At 41.3% G+C, this 18,358-nt stretch overlaps 3 protein-coding genes across 3 annotated transcripts; 1 reads left to right on the top strand and 2 right to left on the bottom strand.

Moving 5' to 3' along the window:
- Window positions 1-4,437: 4,437 nt before the first annotated feature.
- Window positions 4,438-5,307, bottom strand: LOC128735308 (chymotrypsin-2-like). The gene is made up of 3 exons (XM_053829797.1): window positions 5,250-5,307; window positions 4,793-5,187; window positions 4,438-4,737 (listed from the first exon to the last, which is right to left on the bottom strand). Exons 1-3 carry the CDS (start codon window positions 5,305-5,307, stop codon window positions 4,438-4,440), a joined length of 753 nt encoding a protein of 250 aa, XP_053685772.1.
- Window positions 5,308-8,291: 2,984 nt separating this feature from the next.
- Window positions 8,292-9,175, bottom strand: LOC128738094 (chymotrypsin-2-like). Its single transcript, XM_053832938.1, has 3 exons — window positions 9,118-9,175; window positions 8,646-9,064; window positions 8,292-8,591 (listed from the first exon to the last, which is right to left on the bottom strand). Exons 1-3 carry the CDS (start codon window positions 9,173-9,175, stop codon window positions 8,292-8,294), a joined length of 777 nt encoding a protein of 258 aa, XP_053688913.1.
- Window positions 9,176-15,481: 6,306 nt separating this feature from the next.
- On the top strand, window positions 15,482-16,344 carry LOC128735306 (chymotrypsin-2-like). The gene is made up of 3 exons (XM_053829796.1): window positions 15,482-15,539; window positions 15,602-15,996; window positions 16,054-16,344. Exons 1-3 carry the CDS (start codon window positions 15,482-15,484, stop codon window positions 16,342-16,344), a joined length of 744 nt encoding a protein of 247 aa, XP_053685771.1.
- Window positions 16,345-18,358: the final 2,014 nt, after the last annotated feature.

The following is an 18,358-nucleotide window of genomic DNA, read 5'->3' as shown; positions in this document are numbered from 1 at the left end:
TTCTGAAGTGTTCGAAGTTTGAGACTGTTCTAAGTTTGAATCAGAACGGTATAGAAAGCAATCTTCAGTGCCTGGAGTTGCAAGATCTTAATTCGGCTAGCAGGTTAATTGAACTAATTTTATTTTTGTGTGATCGTTTCCCGAGTCTATGGGAGCATGTTGGTACACTGAAAAAGGGAAGGGAAGGGTGATATTCGGTGCCATACTGACTGCCGTAAATGGACTCTGACGACCTTGTCGGTAAGGGTCCAGATCAACTTACGTCTCTGCCAGCTGTGCTATCTCGTTTTCGCCAGTACAGAGTGGGAGTTTTGGCAGACATTAAAGAAATGTTCCACCAGATATCGATACGGGAACAGGACCGTCATTCGCAACGTTTTCTGTGAAGGAACAACCCAAAGGAAACCCTGGAAACGTTCCTAATTGACGTTGCCACCTTTGATTCTTCTAGTTAACCGGTGTCGGCACAGTTCGTGGAAAACAAAAATACCGAGGAGTTCGCGAACCAGTTTCCACGAGCTGTCGAAGCCGAAGGCGACAAGCAAGCAGCGCGCGTATCTAACGAAACTAGATTCATTCACCAGCAGCGAGTCTTCCCGCTCCAGAACTGGTTTTCAAACAGTACAGATGTGTTGATAGAGGTGAAGCAGGAAGATCCGCAAGATAGCAAGACCCTTTGCTTGAACCTAACCGAAAGGAATGATCGAGTATTGGGGATGCAGTGGCTGACGGTGAACGATGAGCTACGATTCGCCATGAAAATTAAAGACGAGATTCAGCAAGTGATCGATAGCGCAGAACACCCAACGAGAAGGTAACTACTGAAATGCCTGTTGGGAATCTTCGACACACTAGGTCTTCTTAGTGTTTTCCTGGTCTACGGCAAAATACTTCTTCAGGACGATTGGCGAGCTGGACTGCAGTGGGATGAGAAAGTACCAGATAATATATTCGACAGGTATACCGGGCACTTCCCGAAGATCAGGGACCTGCGGATTTCACGTTGTTACTTCTCCGAAGCGAACGCGCAAATCTGCAAATTTCTTGAGCTCCACGTCTTTGGCGATGCAAGTGAAGTCGCGTTCTCCGCTGTGGCTTATTTCAGGGTGGTCAAACCTAGCGGTAAAGTAGAATGTACGTTAGTAGCTGCCAAAACGAAAAATGCGCCATTAAAACCGCTGTCGATTCCTCGCTTAGAGCTGCATGCAGCGGTTTTAGAAACCCGCTTAATGTCATCGGTCGTAGAGAACCACACCGTCGAAGTAAAGCAATGCGTATGGAGTCTATGGAGTACGAAACGAACTGCAAAGTCTAGCAGTCTTTTCAAGAAGTCACCTGCTGCGGATTAATGGCAGAATTGGAGTTGCTCCGCATACTCAATTCGACACAAGGTATTCGGTGATGCTCCCGAGAAAACATCTGGTTACCGAGCTGATCGTGGACGACTACCACCGTGCGCTTCGTAACATAGCTCGGAAGTAGCATGGCTCGCCATGCCAGCTCGGAAACAGTGGTGAATGAAATTCGCCAACATTACCGCATTCCTCGGCTGCGGACAGTGGTGAAGCAGGTTGCAACCGCGTGTCGTAGGTGCAAATTGATAAAAGTGACACCGAAGGTTGGTTCCGTGAAAGGCCTCACTCTCATCTGCGCGATTAGTATCCTTCGCTCGGCCGCAGAAGCGCTGCGAAGCGTTGGATCTGCCTGTTTATCTATTTAACAACACGCGCCGTCCACGTTGAGGTTGCACGCCCTCTCTCTCTACGCCCTCGAGTGTGAAGTGTATGACGCGTTTCGTTAGCCGTTGCGGTTCACCTGCGGAGATATACTCGGACAGCGGCACTAATTTCATCGGGGCTGCTTAGGGAACAGGTCGAAGCTATACACGATGAATTGGGGGCAACGTTCACTAATACTGATACTAAATGGATCTTCATACCACCGGCAGCACCCCACATGGGCGGAGCGTGGGAGAGACTGGTACGGTCGACAAAAACTGCCTTGGAAACTGCGTACTACAATAATAGCAAGCTGGATGATGAAGTATTGGCGACCCTGGTCGTCGCGGATGAAACAATCGTAAACAAGCGGCCACTTACCTACTTGCCTCTAGATGCTGTTGAGAAAGAAGCTCTGACTCCGAACCACTTCCGGTTATGGAGTTCCAATGGTGTACTCCTACCAGCGACAGCATTCACTGGCCCTGCGTAGGGGCTCAAAAGCTTCTGGCACCAAATTCAATACGAGCTTGACATCTTCTGGAAGCGATGGATCCGGGAATATCTACCGATGCTGACAATGCTAACAAAATGGTTCGATGAAGTGAAACCTCTTGCGAATGGAGATCTGGTTCTCATAGTCGACGAGTCCCTAAGAAACGGTTGGTTGCGTGGACGAGTCTTGGAAGCTGTGGCTGGGAAGGACGGGAGAATCCGGCAAGCTGTTGTTCAGACTACAAGAGGGATACTGCGTAGACATGTATCAAAACTGGCTGTGTGACTGACGGTAAAACTGGCTCTAATGACTAGTGTTACGGGGGGAGAATGTTGCGCATGGGTACCCTAGCTTCCATAAATCAACATTGGCCGATAAGGTCGATGCGCTGCGGCGTGCTGCTTGACGTCAAGCGTTGACAGACAATGTGTCAAGCTGACAGAATATAAAACGGCTTGTCATGACAGAGGAGAAGACAGAATGAAAACAATCTTTATAGTAGCTTGACGGTCGTAAAATTCTTTAATCTCAATAAAATTACTTAAAATTACGCTAAAAACTAGTGAAAATCTCTTTAAATCTACAATTTATTGAAGTTAGCTACTCTTATTTGCTATTTCTAAATAAGTAAGTACTAGAATCAATAAAACTAAACTAAAACCTAGGATAAAACTGAACATGCAATGAACAGTTACAGTTATAACCTACATCTTACGGCTAAATACATGCGGTTTACTCAATAGCGACACTGAAAAATTGTAAGTTACACCTTAATTTTTTAAATACTAACTAATGAAACCAAATTATATTCATAGCTTAAAGCTGCTTGTATCAAAATACATAGGTTACTAAGGAAAGTCAGTGGTCGTTTTTCTTTGTTCCGTCCGCCGGAAAAATTCTAAATAATAGCTTTCCTCTACCTTTTCCTTAGGAATCTATTTAATGAATGTTTCAGTAATGGTGCGAAAACTAGCACAGGGTCGAAAACTGGATGCCTTACCCTATTAATTTATTATATTGCGATTCAATTTGAAATGGCTGCTATGGTTGTTCTCAATTTATTTTTGTTTGCCGATACACGAATGACCAAAACACAAATGGCCGAATCACGAATGGCCGAAATCGAAATGGCCGAATTTCAACAACAGTCACAGAAGGCCGAATCATATTTCTTGTGAAGCGGTTAATAACTTGCCACAGCGACGATCCTTCCGGCATACAGGAAAAAATCTATATATGATATATCTATATATCTAAAATATTTTGAAATCTGTAAGATAATAAAAAATCCCAATTATTCTTGCTTAAAGCAGCAATAAAATGCTTTTCGAGTTGGGAAGATGTCTTCGTCGATTTGATGCACGCATCCATTGTAGGTTAATTGCCTTTTATTGGCCATAAATCAATAATGTTCAAAGTAGACTATCTCAAGTACACCTAATTGCACATAAAACAGCTGCAGATTATACATTCGCAACATTCGTTCGTGTGAAAGAAAATTCCCAATTTTTTTGGATTAACCTACTTTGACATTTTTGACAAATTGTCTCAATAACAAGAAACTACGCAATTTTGAATTCTTGAAATATTATGAAAAAAATGATCTGGGCTTTTTTCTTTGCAGCAAAAAATAGCAAATATGAGTATCTTTGGTTAGAGTAACCTGAAGACTATCTAAATTATTATTTTCGAACATTACGATGAAAGTTACAAGTCGTAACCGAAATACGCGTATCTGTGAAGATCGCATAAAACATAATAGAATTAAAAGAAATGTTCCAAATTTTTCTTATTTGTAAATGGGCATCTAATAAAAATTTAATGTTCAAAACGGGCAGTTTGCCACCATGCTTAACAGGGTTACGAAAAAAAAAACTTTTACAATTGGACAAACAGTTTTATCAATTTCTCCCCAAAACCAGTACCAATCAGCACGACACCTGACAATCATGCTCTCTGATAAAATGCAACAAAACAGGTGACAGAATCGCATCCCCGCATCAATTCGGTCAGACGCAAAACCAATTATCCCAACACTTGTTCCTACCAGACAGATTAACAGTTCTACTATGATCGATGACAATCGGCAATTGACTTCCCAATCAGAGGCATTCAATTGACACGCAACCATATCAGCAGCAGATAACAAGCCGCGGCCGCCTTCCGTAACAATAAGCAATTTTTATTAACCAGCAGTAATCAGTCATTGCAATACATCACTTCTCACTGCATGGTGTGCACCAGAACCCAGGCTCTATGTTTAGATATTCGGGTGTGCACATCCGGGTGACCGTTTCCGCAGGGGGTTCCCCAAGATACAACACCGTGTAGTTCCCCGCCGTAAACTAACGGAGAACCTCCGTCCCCAAGACAGGCTCCTTGACTTGTCGGGTACGAAGTGCACAATATAGAATCCACGATCCGTTCGTCATACGGAGGTTCATAGCGAGCCCTGCAGTCTTCTTGCGTTATAACTGTAGTCGAAACGTATTGAAGCCAATCCGGAAAGGCAGGAGATTCCAACTACAAAAATTTGATTAAAAAAATGTCAATTTGAAAATCTACTCAATCTACTTACCGATCGACGTCCCCAACCGGAAAGCACAGCCCCTTGTGCCACTTCCAAAAAATTGCTGGCCATCCTTAGAGCGAATGCATTATCGGCAAGAACTATGGACGTTTGCAGTCGCACAACGGCTACATCGTTTTCGATGTCACTGAAGTTTGGATGAATGACGATTCTATTGACTTGATGGTTAGTTCCACCTCGCGTCAGACTCTGGCTCCCCGTCAAAACTAACAAATTGCTCGGGTTGACACCAAAGACGCACGAAGCGGACGTAATTATCCATCGACTGTTCAGAATCGCTCCGCCACAGAAATGAGCCAGTTGCAGATCCCGTAGTGACACCTGATAGGGAAACTGTCCTTCACCAGCATCCGAGCCTCCGGTGATACGGCTTCGCCAGCTTGCTGAAATTTTTGTTATTACAATATTGTTAGATGAATCTGTAGTTGACCACAAAGTAACTTACGGCTTGCGGTAACCACGGCTAGCCATATACTCAGAACCAGAAGACTAATTCGACGCATTGCTGAAGGTATTCTGCAGCACGAAGCATCCGATGGCAGCCTTTAAAACAATCACGTTGGCTTAAGCCGTGGTATGATCAGGATTTATCAGCAGAGCTAAGAGAGAGATAATCCTCTCTCAGAAAACTCATTGCTGCTTAATCAGCATTATTTGAACGAATTCTCCAGACATTTGAGCTTTTTAAAGAAGGTCCCTCTAGTGGGTATTCTTTGCGTTCGAAGCTAACGCTACTCTATTTGTTCGATACATACAGGAGACCGAGTTGGCAAGCTTATCAAGTCAAACTGTAAAAGCTTTCGCTACTATCTAATCAATTCATGTTTTAATATCAAGTTTTTCGGATGGATAATATTGTTTGGCTAAAACAAAAAATTTCAAAATGTGGCATTACACTCGTTTACCGGTTATATCTAGCCCTTTAGAACGTTTTATAAATTTATTCATAACTGAGAATATATCTTTGTATTTTACTGGTAGTCAACTGGTTGGCATTTTTTTATTAAAATAGTTTTAACCCAGAGAGTCATTCACCATTTGGTTGGTATATGGTATTTATTGTATGTAGTTTTACACAGAATAGAAATAATAATGCTAGTATCCAATGCGTAAGGTAGCAGCTATTTATTTTAAAATACTTTTTTTTCTTGACATTTCTTAATGCTCTTTTGTAAGTTTTTCCTATGCCGTTAAGCTAACGGGGACATCCCTTACCAGCTATAAACTATGGTTTGCTGACCTTTCCATCTCCTAGAATTCATAACTTTTGAACCAATAAAGTAATTTTAATGATTTTAAGCAAATAAAAGGTATTTAAGGGAACTTTAAAGAAAAAATATTTAACCGAAGCTCAACATTTTCTATGATCATAGAAATATAAAATATTCGTTCTTATTTTGTTTTCATGGTGTATAGTTTTCACTTGGTATTAAACGTAATAAATTAAAATAAAACTGGGCAAAAGTGGTAAGTGTTGAAACCGCACTGATTCAGAGAGGACAAATCTAAGAGGAAAAAAAGAAAGGAAAAGGAACACGATAAAAAGAAAAAAGGAGATGAATGGAACAAGAAAAGGAAAAAAGAGAAACAAAAGTAAAGGAGAAAAGAAAAAAAGGACAGGAATATGAAAAGGAATAGAAGAAAGCAAAATAGAATAGAAAACTACAAGGGATACAGCCCTAAAGGTTGTACGAAAGGGTGACGTAGGACTATATCAGATCATTACATCAAAGACTAATGTAATCTGCATTTCTGGCATAGGTATGTTTATAAAAATCTGTGTGTGCCATGGTTTAAGTGAATGTTTAAAAGAGAGGAGCGAAATATTCAGATTCAATTCTTCATTAAATGCAATGGTGGCTTTGAAAATACGTAGACGAGGGTTCCTAAGTACAACACCTGCAGCTATTGAGATAGAGATTTCTTTTAAAAATCACTTGCGTCCATCATAAAGGTTGAAATAGTAATGAATGCCAGCCCACAGATTATTGTATTAAATATGATTATGCGTAGCTTGACATGTTTCAATAATCTTACTTTAATTCACTTGTGCCCTTTATAAGGGCCATTGGTTACAAATTACATTAGAGCCAAAGCACGTTCATCGCAATTATGACAAGCCAGGCGAATGTCCTTCTCTTTTGACATGAATGGCAACAGGCACGTAAGTTAGCGGCTCTTGCTCCGAGAAGGTTTTACTAGTTTACTTACACAGCTTACCGCTTGTCCTTATCCTCCTATCACAGGGGTAAGGGGTCTGAAACCATCATAAAAAGTCATGTCTCCAAAAACCACCACATGCCAAATTTGATTCCATTTGCTTGATTAGTTCTCGAGTTATGACGAAATTTGTATTTGTATCTATCCAACGACATATGAATTTTTCAGTTACGTTCAGTTACGCTATTACCATCTGAAATCTTTCATTGAAACATTACACTTCTGTTTTCGTTTTCACAAAGTGGTAACCAGTCGCAGTATAGTAAACAAAGACGTAGTCCTACGTCAAAAGGGCACTAAAAAAGAATATAAAAAGAAAAAGATTAAGAAAAATGGGAAAATTTAAGTGAAAAAAACAAGGATAAGGAAAACGATATAAGAGAAGAAAAAAGAGAGGGAAAGAGAACAGCGAAAGAGCAGGAACACGAATTCATGAAAGAATCACGAAGTCAGGGGCCTCGTCCTCTTTACCTTTGTTGTACTATATAACAAAAGTTTTTTCTTTTCTACTTGTTTTTTTTCTTTTTTTCTTCTTTTTCCAATAGTTTTCTTCTTCCTTTCACCTTTTCACATTTTTTACCAGATATTATAGACCGTTGCACTACACGTTGAGGCTATCCACGTTGTTAATTTTAATCTAGAATACTTAGAATAGCGGAAGAATCATAAAAATGTCTTAACTGCGCAGAATATGGTACGTTCACGGTACCTTGATCCTTATTCTGCGAGGCGAGTGACGTGACTATTTTGGATTCGCCGCGAATGAGGTGACTCGCTTTGTCACCAAGGTGACACGGTTTGTCACTTAGGTGACAGGGGATTGTTACCTAGGTGACAGGGGATTGTTACCTAGGTGACACGGTTGTCACCTAGGTGACTCGACTCGCCGTAGCGAGTAACGGCGAGTGACAATTGTCGTATTGAGTCATGTGACTCGCAGAATAACGGCACTTAGCATAAAAAAATTTAAAATATTTGGAGAAAAAAGTGTCTCAATATAGGCGTCTTTCCCCTATAACGCAATTATTTGCAGCTGTTAAAACTGCTTAGTCCATGTCTCCTAATAGAATAAGTTGGGTAAACGATAATGATCCGGTTACATGTCATTTATTTGTTATGAGTTTTGAACAATGATTTCGTTTTTGTTATCTCCAAAGTTTTTCATGCAATGCTAATGATACTTTTTTGCGCGACTTCTCCAAAATGTACAGCTATTCATTCAACGCTACGCTAACATCACAACTTCTTACTGCTATTTGTCAGAAATTCAAACCATCGTGTGCACCATTACCCACGCCCTGTGGCTGGTGACCCGAGAATGTACATCCGGATGGCCCATTCCACAGGGAATGCTCCACGACACAACGCCGTGCAGTTCTCCGTTGTAAACCAACGGCGATCCGGCATCACCCAGGCAGGCACCTTCTCCCGGAGGATTGGATGTGCACAGCACACTGGTTACAATCCGATCATCGTACGGTGATTCAAACCGAGCTTGGCATTCCGTGTGAGTGATGATCGTCGTCGTAATATACTGCAGCCAATCCGGAAAAGCTGGTTGGTCGATCTAACATACCATACTTATTATTACAGAATCATGATTGTATTTTAAAAAACTTACTGCTCGTCGGCCCCATCCGGAAATAAAAGCTCCGTATCCAATCGATAAGTAGGTGCTAGCCATTGAAATAGCGGCGGTATCGCCAGTTAGCATGATGGGTGTTCGAACCCGGATCACTGCGACATCATTCTCAAGCGTCAATATATTGAAGAAGGGATGCACTATGATCCTATCAGCTTGGTGATTGGTTCCACCAGTGGACAAGCGCTGGGTTCCAGTCAAAACCAACACATTAGACGGTTCTCTCTCAACAGCACACGAGGCCGCCGTAATAACCCAGCGATTGTTAATGATCGCTCCACCGCAGAAGTGTGTCAACTGTTGGTCCCGCAGAGACACCTGATACGGGAACTGACCGTCAGCTGCATCGGTTCCTCCAGCGATACGTTGCTGCCCATTCGCTAAAAATGGACACTTTCCTTAGTTGACTTCAAGAAGCAGTCATTACGTAACCTTCATCTGATCTACTTACGGCTGGCAAAAGATAAACCTAAACAAAGGCTTACGAGTAAGATACTGAGTTTGTACATTATGGGTAAACTTCTGACACACTTAGCGAGCAACACGTAGCTTTATAAAGCCAGGATAACGCTAATCCACCGCGGAGCGTTCAATCAATGTATTGCGGCGAACTGAAGCGATAAGCAAGTATTTTGGAGTTTCCTCTCTGTCTCGCAGACAAAATCTACTGATCTTGGCCGTGTTATCAATAGTGTGTGCATTTAGAAAGTTATCGTTGAAAATGGCAGGAAAAAATTGCGATTAAACTGCTATTACCACCCGTCGGTGGTTATCTCGGCACCGCCGCTCGTAGCAGATTGACAGCTGCGGCTACGGGCATAATGAAAAGCATTTTTTGTTTCGTTCTTATCGAGCGTTTATTGCTTTGCGAGCCTTAAAACCTTGTAAAAAGTCTGAGTAATTGTATTTTATTATATAATTATTTCAGTTCCATATTAGAAAAGTGTGTTGATGAAGCTCTGTCAGTAAGCACTCGATGGAATTTAATCACAAGGATCACTATAACCGACCAGCTGGCCTCGAGCTATCACACTGATCGAACGAACCAGCCGACGTTTATTCGAATCTCCTCCCACAGCGTTGCAGTCATACCGCTAACAGGCTGCTAGGGCTGTCAAATTAAATAACTGAAATTCAAGGGTTTTAATGGCTGAAATGGGTAGATCTACAGGTAGGGCTAGGTCTTGTAGACAAAATGAAAACTTTTAAAATTCGATCGTCATGAAAAGTGGTCAGGTTTTGAATGCTGACAACTTGTTCATTTCGCGACAATTCGAAAGATATTTTCACCAATCGATTAGAAATCGGTCAACGAATTGGATATTCTTGGAAATTTACTATGCAAACATTGTCAAAATGTATCAATCAACCAGTCACAGTTAAGAACAATTATTGATTCCTACAGTTCCAGTCGAATTGGTCTTCGATGACGATATGCCGATTCAGAATCCGACAATTCCCCATGCAAGAGAAACAAAGCCCTTTTCCTTATTTGGACCTACCTACCTGGTCTGGCATGACCCCTTTTTTGTCAATCTCACTATAACAATTCCTTGTATGTATTCCGTTTTTTCCTTGTGTGGACTCATAACTGCGACCAGCACAGTTAATATCTTCTGATATCGCCCGGGTGTTTCCTGTCACCTGAACTGCATTTTTTGTTATATTCGCTATTGAGTGAGCGATATGCCAATTAATTTAATACCTTTTTCATTTTCGGAAATTCATTTTCGGTAGTTTCCATAATACCTATAGTGATGGGTAAAATGACGGATCGCGAATTTGGCAGGAAAGTGAGCAACGAGAGGATGTGCGTGTTAAGGATGAAAGCCCGAAGGAAGCGTTCTATGCGCAGCTGGAGGCAACGTATGACAGCTGCTCACGACGGGACATCAAGATCGTCATCGGGGATATGAACGCCCAGGTCGGCAGCGAAGCAATGTATAGACCGGTGATCGGGTCCCTTAGCCTGCACATAGAGCGATGCATCAACTTTGCAGCTTCCCTTTGCCTTGCACCAAATTAACCATATTCCCATCGATGGCCGGTTTTTCTGGAACATCTCCAACGTACGCTCCGTTCAACAACTCGGACGATTAGTAGCAGTACACGTGCGCTCAAAACTATCGATGGTTTATACCTCGCGACAAAGTCACCCTCCTCTGCTAAACATTCGGCAATTAGACAACCCGGGAGTTGTCGAGAACTACGCGCGCTTACTCTACCTTCCTCTGTAGAGTGGAGTTAGGTGCTTTGACCCTCGAAGACGGATGGAGTATGATACGAGGTGGTCGACAGATGGAAGCAGTATTTCGATGAGCATCTCAACGGCGATATAGCAGCAGGAGACGCAATGGAAGTTAACCTCGGAGTGCCTACAAACAACAACAGCGTGCCGGCTTCCGATCTCGAAGAGATCCGGCAAAAAAAATGGTCAGCTGAAGAATAATAGAGCCGCCGGAAAGGACCGACTACCGGCAGAACTCTACATAAATATCGCTAGCAACGGCACTTCATTGGATAATTTCTAGGACTTGGGAGAAGGAGAAACTACAGGAGGAGTGGATGGAAGGAGTAGTCTGTCTCATCTACAAAAAGGGTAACCGAGTAGATTGCTGTAATTACCGCGGCATCACGTTGGTCAACGCCGCCTACAAGGCACTCTCCCAGATTTTATTGCGTCGTCTATCCCTAATAGCAAGAGAATTTGAAAGGCAGTATGAGGCGGGCTTTATAGGGGCCGGTACTACTACGAATCAAATTTTTACAAATTCCCGCAAATCCTCCAGGAATGTCGAGAGTACAACGTGCCCACGCATCATATTTTTTGGTGGATTTCAGAGCAGCATACGATACAATTGAACGCGGACAGCTATGGTATATAATGCACGAGTACGGTTTTCCGGACATACTGACGCGGCTGATCAAAGCTATTCTGGAGCGAGCGATGTGCTACGAGTGCATTTCGGGGACACTCTCGAGTCCTTTTAAATCACGCAGAGGATTGCGGCAAGGAATGGACTGTCCTGAATGTTATTCAATATCGCTATTGAAGGAGTGATCCGGTGAGCGGGTATCGAAACGATAGGAATGATCTTCAGCAAGAGTAGCCAACTTCTGGCCTTTGCAGACGACCTCGACATCATTACTAGAAAGCGTGGGATGGCGGAGGCAATCTACGCCAGACTAAAAACGGTGGTAAAGAGGATAGGGTTACAATTCAATGCATCGAAAACTAAATATATGGTAGGAAGAGGCTCCAGAGAAAATAACGTTTGCCACTCACGGACAGTGATTATTGACGGCGATGAATTGGAAGTGGTTGATGAGTTCGTATATTTGGGATCTCTGGGCGTCTCCGACATTACTCGTATTGGTAAGGAGATCCAACGACGCATTCAAGCTGGAAATCGAACCTGCTTTTTTCTCCGCAAGACGCTTCGATCTAGGAGCATACGCCGCCTCACAAAGCTGATGATGTACAAAACGCTAATCAGACCGGTAGTCCTCTACGGACTTGAGACAGTAACTTTACTTACTGAAGATATACGTTCACTTGCCGATTTGAACGAAAGGTGTTGCGGGCTATTTTTGGCGGAGTACTAACGGAACGCGGAGAGTGGCGGAAGCTTACGAATCACGAACTACAGGCACTACTTGGAGAGACTCCCATCACCTGGCGAAAGTTGGGAGACTACGGTGGGCCGGCCACGTTGTCAGGATTCCGGATGACTGTGCAGTGAAATCCGTTCTCTTCAAGAACCCCACCGGCACCAGTCATAAATGGACCAACGTGTTAAATGGCTCAACCAGGTTGAAGTCGACTAGCGTGTGTCGAGACGCGCAACGAATTGCCGATGAGTAGCTCAGGACCGAGTACAATGGAGAGGAATTATTGATACGGCAAGAGTCACCCCGGCTCTCGGCGGCTAAAGTAAGTAAGTAAGTAAGGGCTCGACCTAGTCTTACTATTTTTTATACCCAATGGACTGTAATCAATTTTTAACAAAACAGAAACTCTTTCTAACTCAACTTTATTCTTAACACATGTTTTAATCTAACATTATTCGTCTTAAACTCTTTTGATTGATATTTTAACACTGAATTATATTTACATGTTTCTGGATCAACATCTTGAACTGAATTGAATTGCGTGTCAAAAATTTACTGCTTTATGTTACGCAGATCGTACCTAAAAATATGATGACGCAGTTATGATCGTTTCTGTTCTTCTCTATCTCGCACATTCATATTCGCCTGCTCACTGTATAACCATCATTGTTTCCAGGACGCAACTGGTTGCTACGGGCGAATAACAGCGCAACCAAATTGAATCACAGCAATCAGTTTTTTCGAACAGGTATAAAAAATTTCATTTTCGTTTAAACGTCAGCAGATTTCGCATGCGGACACGTGGATTTCAAGGCAGCATACGATACAGGTAAACGCGAAAAGCTATGACAGTGCACAAGAACGATTATCAGGATAGACTAATCCTGAAGCGAGTGATGTTCTACGCGCATGTTTCAGTAGCACTCTCGAGTTCTATCGAAACGCTCGATGGACGATGGACAGTGCCGTCTGCTATTTAACATCAATATTGAAGGTGTGAGCGAGCGTCAAAACAACACGGGTAGAAATTTAATCTCCAAAATGCGCTAAATGACTCATGATTTCCGGTTTCTAGCTTATGTTTTATGAAAGTACACCATGAATTATAATCATGATATTACGAACTTCTTACAGTACAACACAACGCAAATTCATGATTTTGTGTTGCCTGATCGTGTGATAATGTGCATGCAATTACTTATTCTGATTTCACTATCTTTTGACCAATTTGGAAATTTTATTACTAAAAGCGCCACTAATGATAAATGCGCCACTACCACTACAAAGTTAATGGTGAAAAAAACATTTGACTTTTCAAGAGTAATGCTGGAAGAATTTTGTAGTGCAGGTGCATAAACCTTAAGAACGCTAGATTTACATCCCACTTGCCCCGATGCACCATGCATAGTAGAGTAATATATAATATTGAAAGAGTACCTAATGTGAATCGTTTCGGTGTCAATTTGCCGACCGCATTATTCAACGGTGTAAATCAATTTAGAAACATGATAATCAATAATGTGTGGTAACACGTACTATTACGTCAGAAGATGCAAAAAAGTGCTATTATAACTGGAGGTTATCTTGAGGCTAAAGTTGGAGACAGATTACGGGTGCTGGTGTTGCAGTTTTCTTATCAAATGACTTTTATTGTTTTCTTAAACTGGAATATTGTGCAATCCTATTATAGCGTAGCGATCATCTTATTAAAGCGAAGTTTTTTAGATCATAACGCATTTAGGTTTGGATTATTATGAATTATATGACTAGTAATATTTATTTTAAAAAGTGCATATGAATTTTAACCGGCCAGTTAGATTCGAGATACGATGCTGGTCTAACAAACCAGTCGTCATATGTTTGAATCTCGGTTGGATGGTGCTAATAGAGTCAGTCCTTGTACTTGCCCCGTAATTGTCCTGTACGCTAATAACCAGCTGAGAAATCTGCCGATAGAGAAGGTCATGTCTTAAACACATTTATAACCCAAAGCTTTTACATCTCAATTTTAGATAATAGCAGAGCAGTGGAAAGTTGTCCTAAGTGGTATAATACAAAAGAGTAACAATAAGTGGTGAATGACCTTTTGGGTTAAAACCACTATAAAAATAAAAAAAAGAGTAACAAAAAGAATAAGTATGATGCTAGCACATGAAATGCACTATCATGATGTTCCCTCCTAAATATAATCCAGTTTACATATCTTAATCGATGAGCACATTCGAACAATGGACGAAGGAAATGGTAGATAAAAGTAGTGAAACAAAGTTTTGTACCGTGAATCTCCGCTGGTATGACCTTCTTTAATTTAAACATTTTCAATTCGAACCCCGGTAATCTGAATGCGTTTACATTAAAAGGTGATCTAGCGTCATACACAGTTGACGGGACAAATTTGAAAAAGGCAAAACAAAAACTTAATACGTTTCCTCTTGCCCAGCAGCTTTGGCAATATAGCCCGTATGCAACGTATCTCTCTGCAGTACCCAACATTAAACGTTTTAGACTGAATTGCCTAGTAAATGTCCTATCTTCTACAATGCAGACGTTGAGAATTCGTGCACATCTGATGCATTTTCAAAACCTGTTTTCGTCAAATCAAAACAACAAATTCATTGGGTGCGTTACTTGTGGGTATCTAAAGATGAATACAATTACTAAACATTCAGATTAAAAATTAACACACTCAATCTGAGCGAAGTGTCATTCATATTAGCGGGGGTTCACCGTGTCATTAGGGTGGAATAAGGCATGAAAGGGAAAGGGCCGGGCTTGCGATAGTTATTCAGATACAGCCACTGTTGGTTTTATTTTTATTTCTAATCGAAATGTTATATTTAACTACATTTTTTTTACCTACTGCGTAAGACGAAAAACTTTAAATTGCAATACATTTTGCTCATGTTTTGTACACGACAGTTGTATGTGGTAGATAGAAATCCAGAGATCCTTTGTAAAATAAGTGAACAGAAAAATGCACAAATATTGGCAAGAATCAAGAAATAGCCACATCAAAAATATAAGTAAAAGCACCTCGGCGAGCGGAAAAAATTTTCAAATCACATAGAAAATAACAACATCATTGTATGAACCTTCTACACTCTCTACGAGATTATCTCTACTCGATATGGCAGGCACTGGTGATAATCTAACGGGTTTTAAAGCCGGCATCGGGTGCCCCGCGCCGTAGAACGATTTTAGAAATGCATCGAATCAGTATCCTGCTGGTGAGCTTGTGTCTAGCTGTGGCCGCAGCGAGCCGTATGTAGTTTTGTGTTTAATCCTTTATTCTTCGAATAATGTTTTGTTTACAAAAATTCTAGCAACATGGCAAGAGCGTATCGCCGGAGGCACAGATGCCGGCGATGGACAGTTCCCTTACATGGTATCGTTACGGGACCAGCAGCGGATGCATTTCTGTGGCGGAGCTATTTTGAACAATCGATGGGTAATTACGGGAGCTAAGTGTGTTTCGGGAAAGGATCCGGCGGAAATACTGGTTCTGACAGGCAGCCAGAGTCTGATGCGAGGTGGAACTAATCATCAAGCTGACAGGATCATCATTCATCCGAACTTCAACTATCTCGCAAATGATGTGGCAGTTGTTCGAGTGCGAACGCCAATAATGCTCTCGGCCGATACATTCGCTCTTCGGTTGGCCAGTTATCGCATAGACACGGCCATTGGAGCTGTGCTTTCCGGCTGGGGTCGTCGTTCGGTAAACTATACAAATGTGAATATTTACTAAGTATGGTAATTTTTCATTTTCTTGTAGCTGGGCAGTCCTGCCTTCCCGGATTGGCTGCAATATCTCACGACACAAGTAATTTCATTGGAGTCCTGCAGAGACCACTTCAACGATGAACTGATTCCGGATGTTGTAATGTGTACAACTTATCCTGCGGGCCGAAGCGCCTGTGTGGGTGACGCAGGCTCTCCGTTGGTTTACGGTGGCGAACTGCACGGTATCGTGTCCTGGGGGATGTCCTGCGGAGGTGCTCATCCGGATGTGTTTACACGAGTATCTAGCCAGCGAGGATGGGTTCTGGCGCACACCATGCAATAGTGTCTGATGTAATTTCAATGATTAGTTAACGAAGGTCAATTTGGTTTCTCATTGTGATTGAAAGAAATTTCTTATTTAGAACTCTTATTTAGCGTCCCTTTTGCCGGCTTAAAAAACTAGTCGCAGTGCATTCGAACTGGAGTGGCCCTCTGCTACCTCACAGTCCTCTGGGAAGTCTGTCTAAATAGAGAAGTCTATTAGAGACGTATAATTTTTTTAGGTGGAAAACATTTACGATTCTACACCACTTGATAAGAACGATTGCTTGTAAAATATACGCTTCTGATTAGAAAGCCAATTTGTTGCTATCGATCATCGTAGAATTGTGTATCTGTCTGATAAAAAAAAGTGTTGATACAATAACAATAGAGCAATTTTTTTCTAACAACAATATCATTTGAAGCTTGGTGATGGTGGCGAAATGATGACAGACGAAAAACAGTTGGCATAAGAAACAGAGTTTTAACGTAATCTTTGACTAAAATACCATTGTTTGATCCCATGACAGGGCTGTCCTACTCTCTGTGCACCGATTTTATTTATTTTTATTTAGGCCATTGCAAATTATTTTTAAAGTTTCTGTCACCCAATTTTGTGAAATTGGCCTGAAAAATCTATCTGGGAACAACAAACAACAAACAAATTTTTCTCAAACTACATTATGCGATGTAAGTTCATAAACTTCACTTTCCATGAAAATATCATGGATCTTGAATGTTTTACGACAAAGAATTTTTTTTTTCCATATATTGTATAACTTGTGAGAAAATGTGTATTTTAGCATACTGAATAACTTTGTAAAACACTCGAAAGCAATAAAAAAATTGTGTACAAAGTTATTGAGCATAATTGATTTTTAAGGTGAAGGTCATCAGAGTCCAGTTGCTTTTTTACTGATTTTAATACTTGTTGCCACTATCGTTTTGTTGATAATAGAGTTGCTAGTAGTAGGTAATAATCTGTTATGAACAATTATGAAACGTAGAATCGCGAATCTATTGAATCTATTTTTGCTTTTGAACTAGACCCGACAGTAATTCTATCACGTAAAATGTTGTTTACGGTGAATTTTATTATCAGTGAATTTTATAAGTATACTAGCTGATCCGACAAACTTCGTATTGCCACAAATTAAACTGTGTTTTACGTAAATCGTGAATCTCGGATAGCCTTTGTCACAATCTCGAGTTTTGCAAGTTTCTGGGAGGTTCATGGGTGTTTTAATATACAAATTTCCCTCACAGTAAAGTAGAAAATAACTCTCCCAATTGCTTAGTCTGATAAAATAAAGCGGATAGCACTTAAATATTCGCCATCATTACAAACCATTTCGCCGAATACCATTTTGCGGAACACCAATTCTCAGTTGACCATAACGCGAAATATAGAGTTTCGCAAAATACCATTTCGCGAAAAACCTTACGCGGGATGTACCATTTCACGGAAAATCTTTTCGTAGAAAGTACCATTTCGCCATTTCGCAGGGGTGACCCAACTGAAGGAAAGTAATAGAGGTCAGTAGATCTAGGAAAATAAATTAACCTAGATAGGGGTGGCTGCCCCTCGCAGTGGCCGGCACTTCCGACGGCAGGTCGCCGGCAACACTCGCGGCCTGTGGCCGTCTCGCGCTGAATTATCTAATGTTACTATTGATAGTTTTTGGTGGTCTTGTTATTGATTAATGTTTTATGAAAGAGTCTAAAATTCCTCGAGTTCGATTAGTTTTTGAATTACGCAAAACTTCTGTTTTATTTATATGAGAGTCCTTATTGCCCTACTGCAGGGGTGAGGGGTCTCAAACCATCATTAAAAAAATTCCAGCCTCCAAAACCCCCCACATGCCGACTTTGTTTCTATTTACTTGATTACTTCTCGAGTTATGATGAAATTTGTGTTTCATTGGTATGGGAGACCCCCCCCCCCCCTCCTAAAAAGGTAAGGGGTCCTAATTCATCATAGAAAAAATTCATGCCTCCAAAAACACCCACATGCCCAAATATGGTTCCATTTGATT

This window comes from Sabethes cyaneus, chromosome 2 (genome assembly GCF_943734655.1).
Source record: "Sabethes cyaneus chromosome 2, idSabCyanKW18_F2, whole genome shotgun sequence".
NCBI classification, from domain to species: Eukaryota; Metazoa; Arthropoda; class Insecta; order Diptera; family Culicidae; genus Sabethes; species Sabethes cyaneus.
Note: the sequence above shows the minus strand (reverse complement) of the source record. Positions and strands in the feature narration are given on the sequence as shown.

What these genes read in the sequence shown, in the direction of transcription:
- LOC128738094 (XM_053832938.1), bottom strand. Translation starts at nt 9,175, where the DNA reads ATGTACAAACTCAGTATCTTACTCGTAAGCCTTTGTTTAGGTTTATCT. An exon ending in AGGTTTATCTTTTGCCAGCC is followed by an intron (nt 9,065 to 9,117) that starts GTAAGTAGATCA and finishes AAGTCAACTAAG; the next exon opens with GAAAGTGTCCATTTTTAGCG. An exon ending in CCGGATGGGGCCGACGAGCA is followed by an intron (nt 8,592 to 8,645) that starts GTAAGTTTTTTA and finishes ATGGTATGTTAG; the next exon opens with ATCGACCAACCAGCTTTTCC.
- LOC128735306 (XM_053829796.1), top strand. Translation starts at nt 15,482, where the DNA reads ATGCATCGAATCAGTATCCTGCTGGTGAGCTTGTGTCTAGCTGTGGCC. An exon ending in AGCTGTGGCCGCAGCGAGCC is followed by an intron (nt 15,540 to 15,601) that starts GTATGTAGTTTT and finishes CAAAAATTCTAG; the next exon opens with CAACATGGCAAGAGCGTATC. An exon ending in CCGGCTGGGGTCGTCGTTCG is followed by an intron (nt 15,997 to 16,053) that starts GTAAACTATACA and finishes ATTTTCTTGTAG; the next exon opens with CTGGGCAGTCCTGCCTTCCC.
- LOC128735308 (XM_053829797.1), bottom strand. Translation starts at nt 5,307, where the DNA reads ATGCGTCGAATTAGTCTTCTGGTTCTGAGTATATGGCTAGCCGTGGTT. An exon ending in AGCCGTGGTTACCGCAAGCC is followed by an intron (nt 5,188 to 5,249) that starts GTAAGTTACTTT and finishes CAAAAATTTCAG; the next exon opens with CAAGCTGGCGAAGCCGTATC. An exon ending in CCGGTTGGGGACGTCGATCG is followed by an intron (nt 4,738 to 4,792) that starts GTAAGTAGATTG and finishes AAATTTTTGTAG; the next exon opens with TTGGAATCTCCTGCCTTTCC.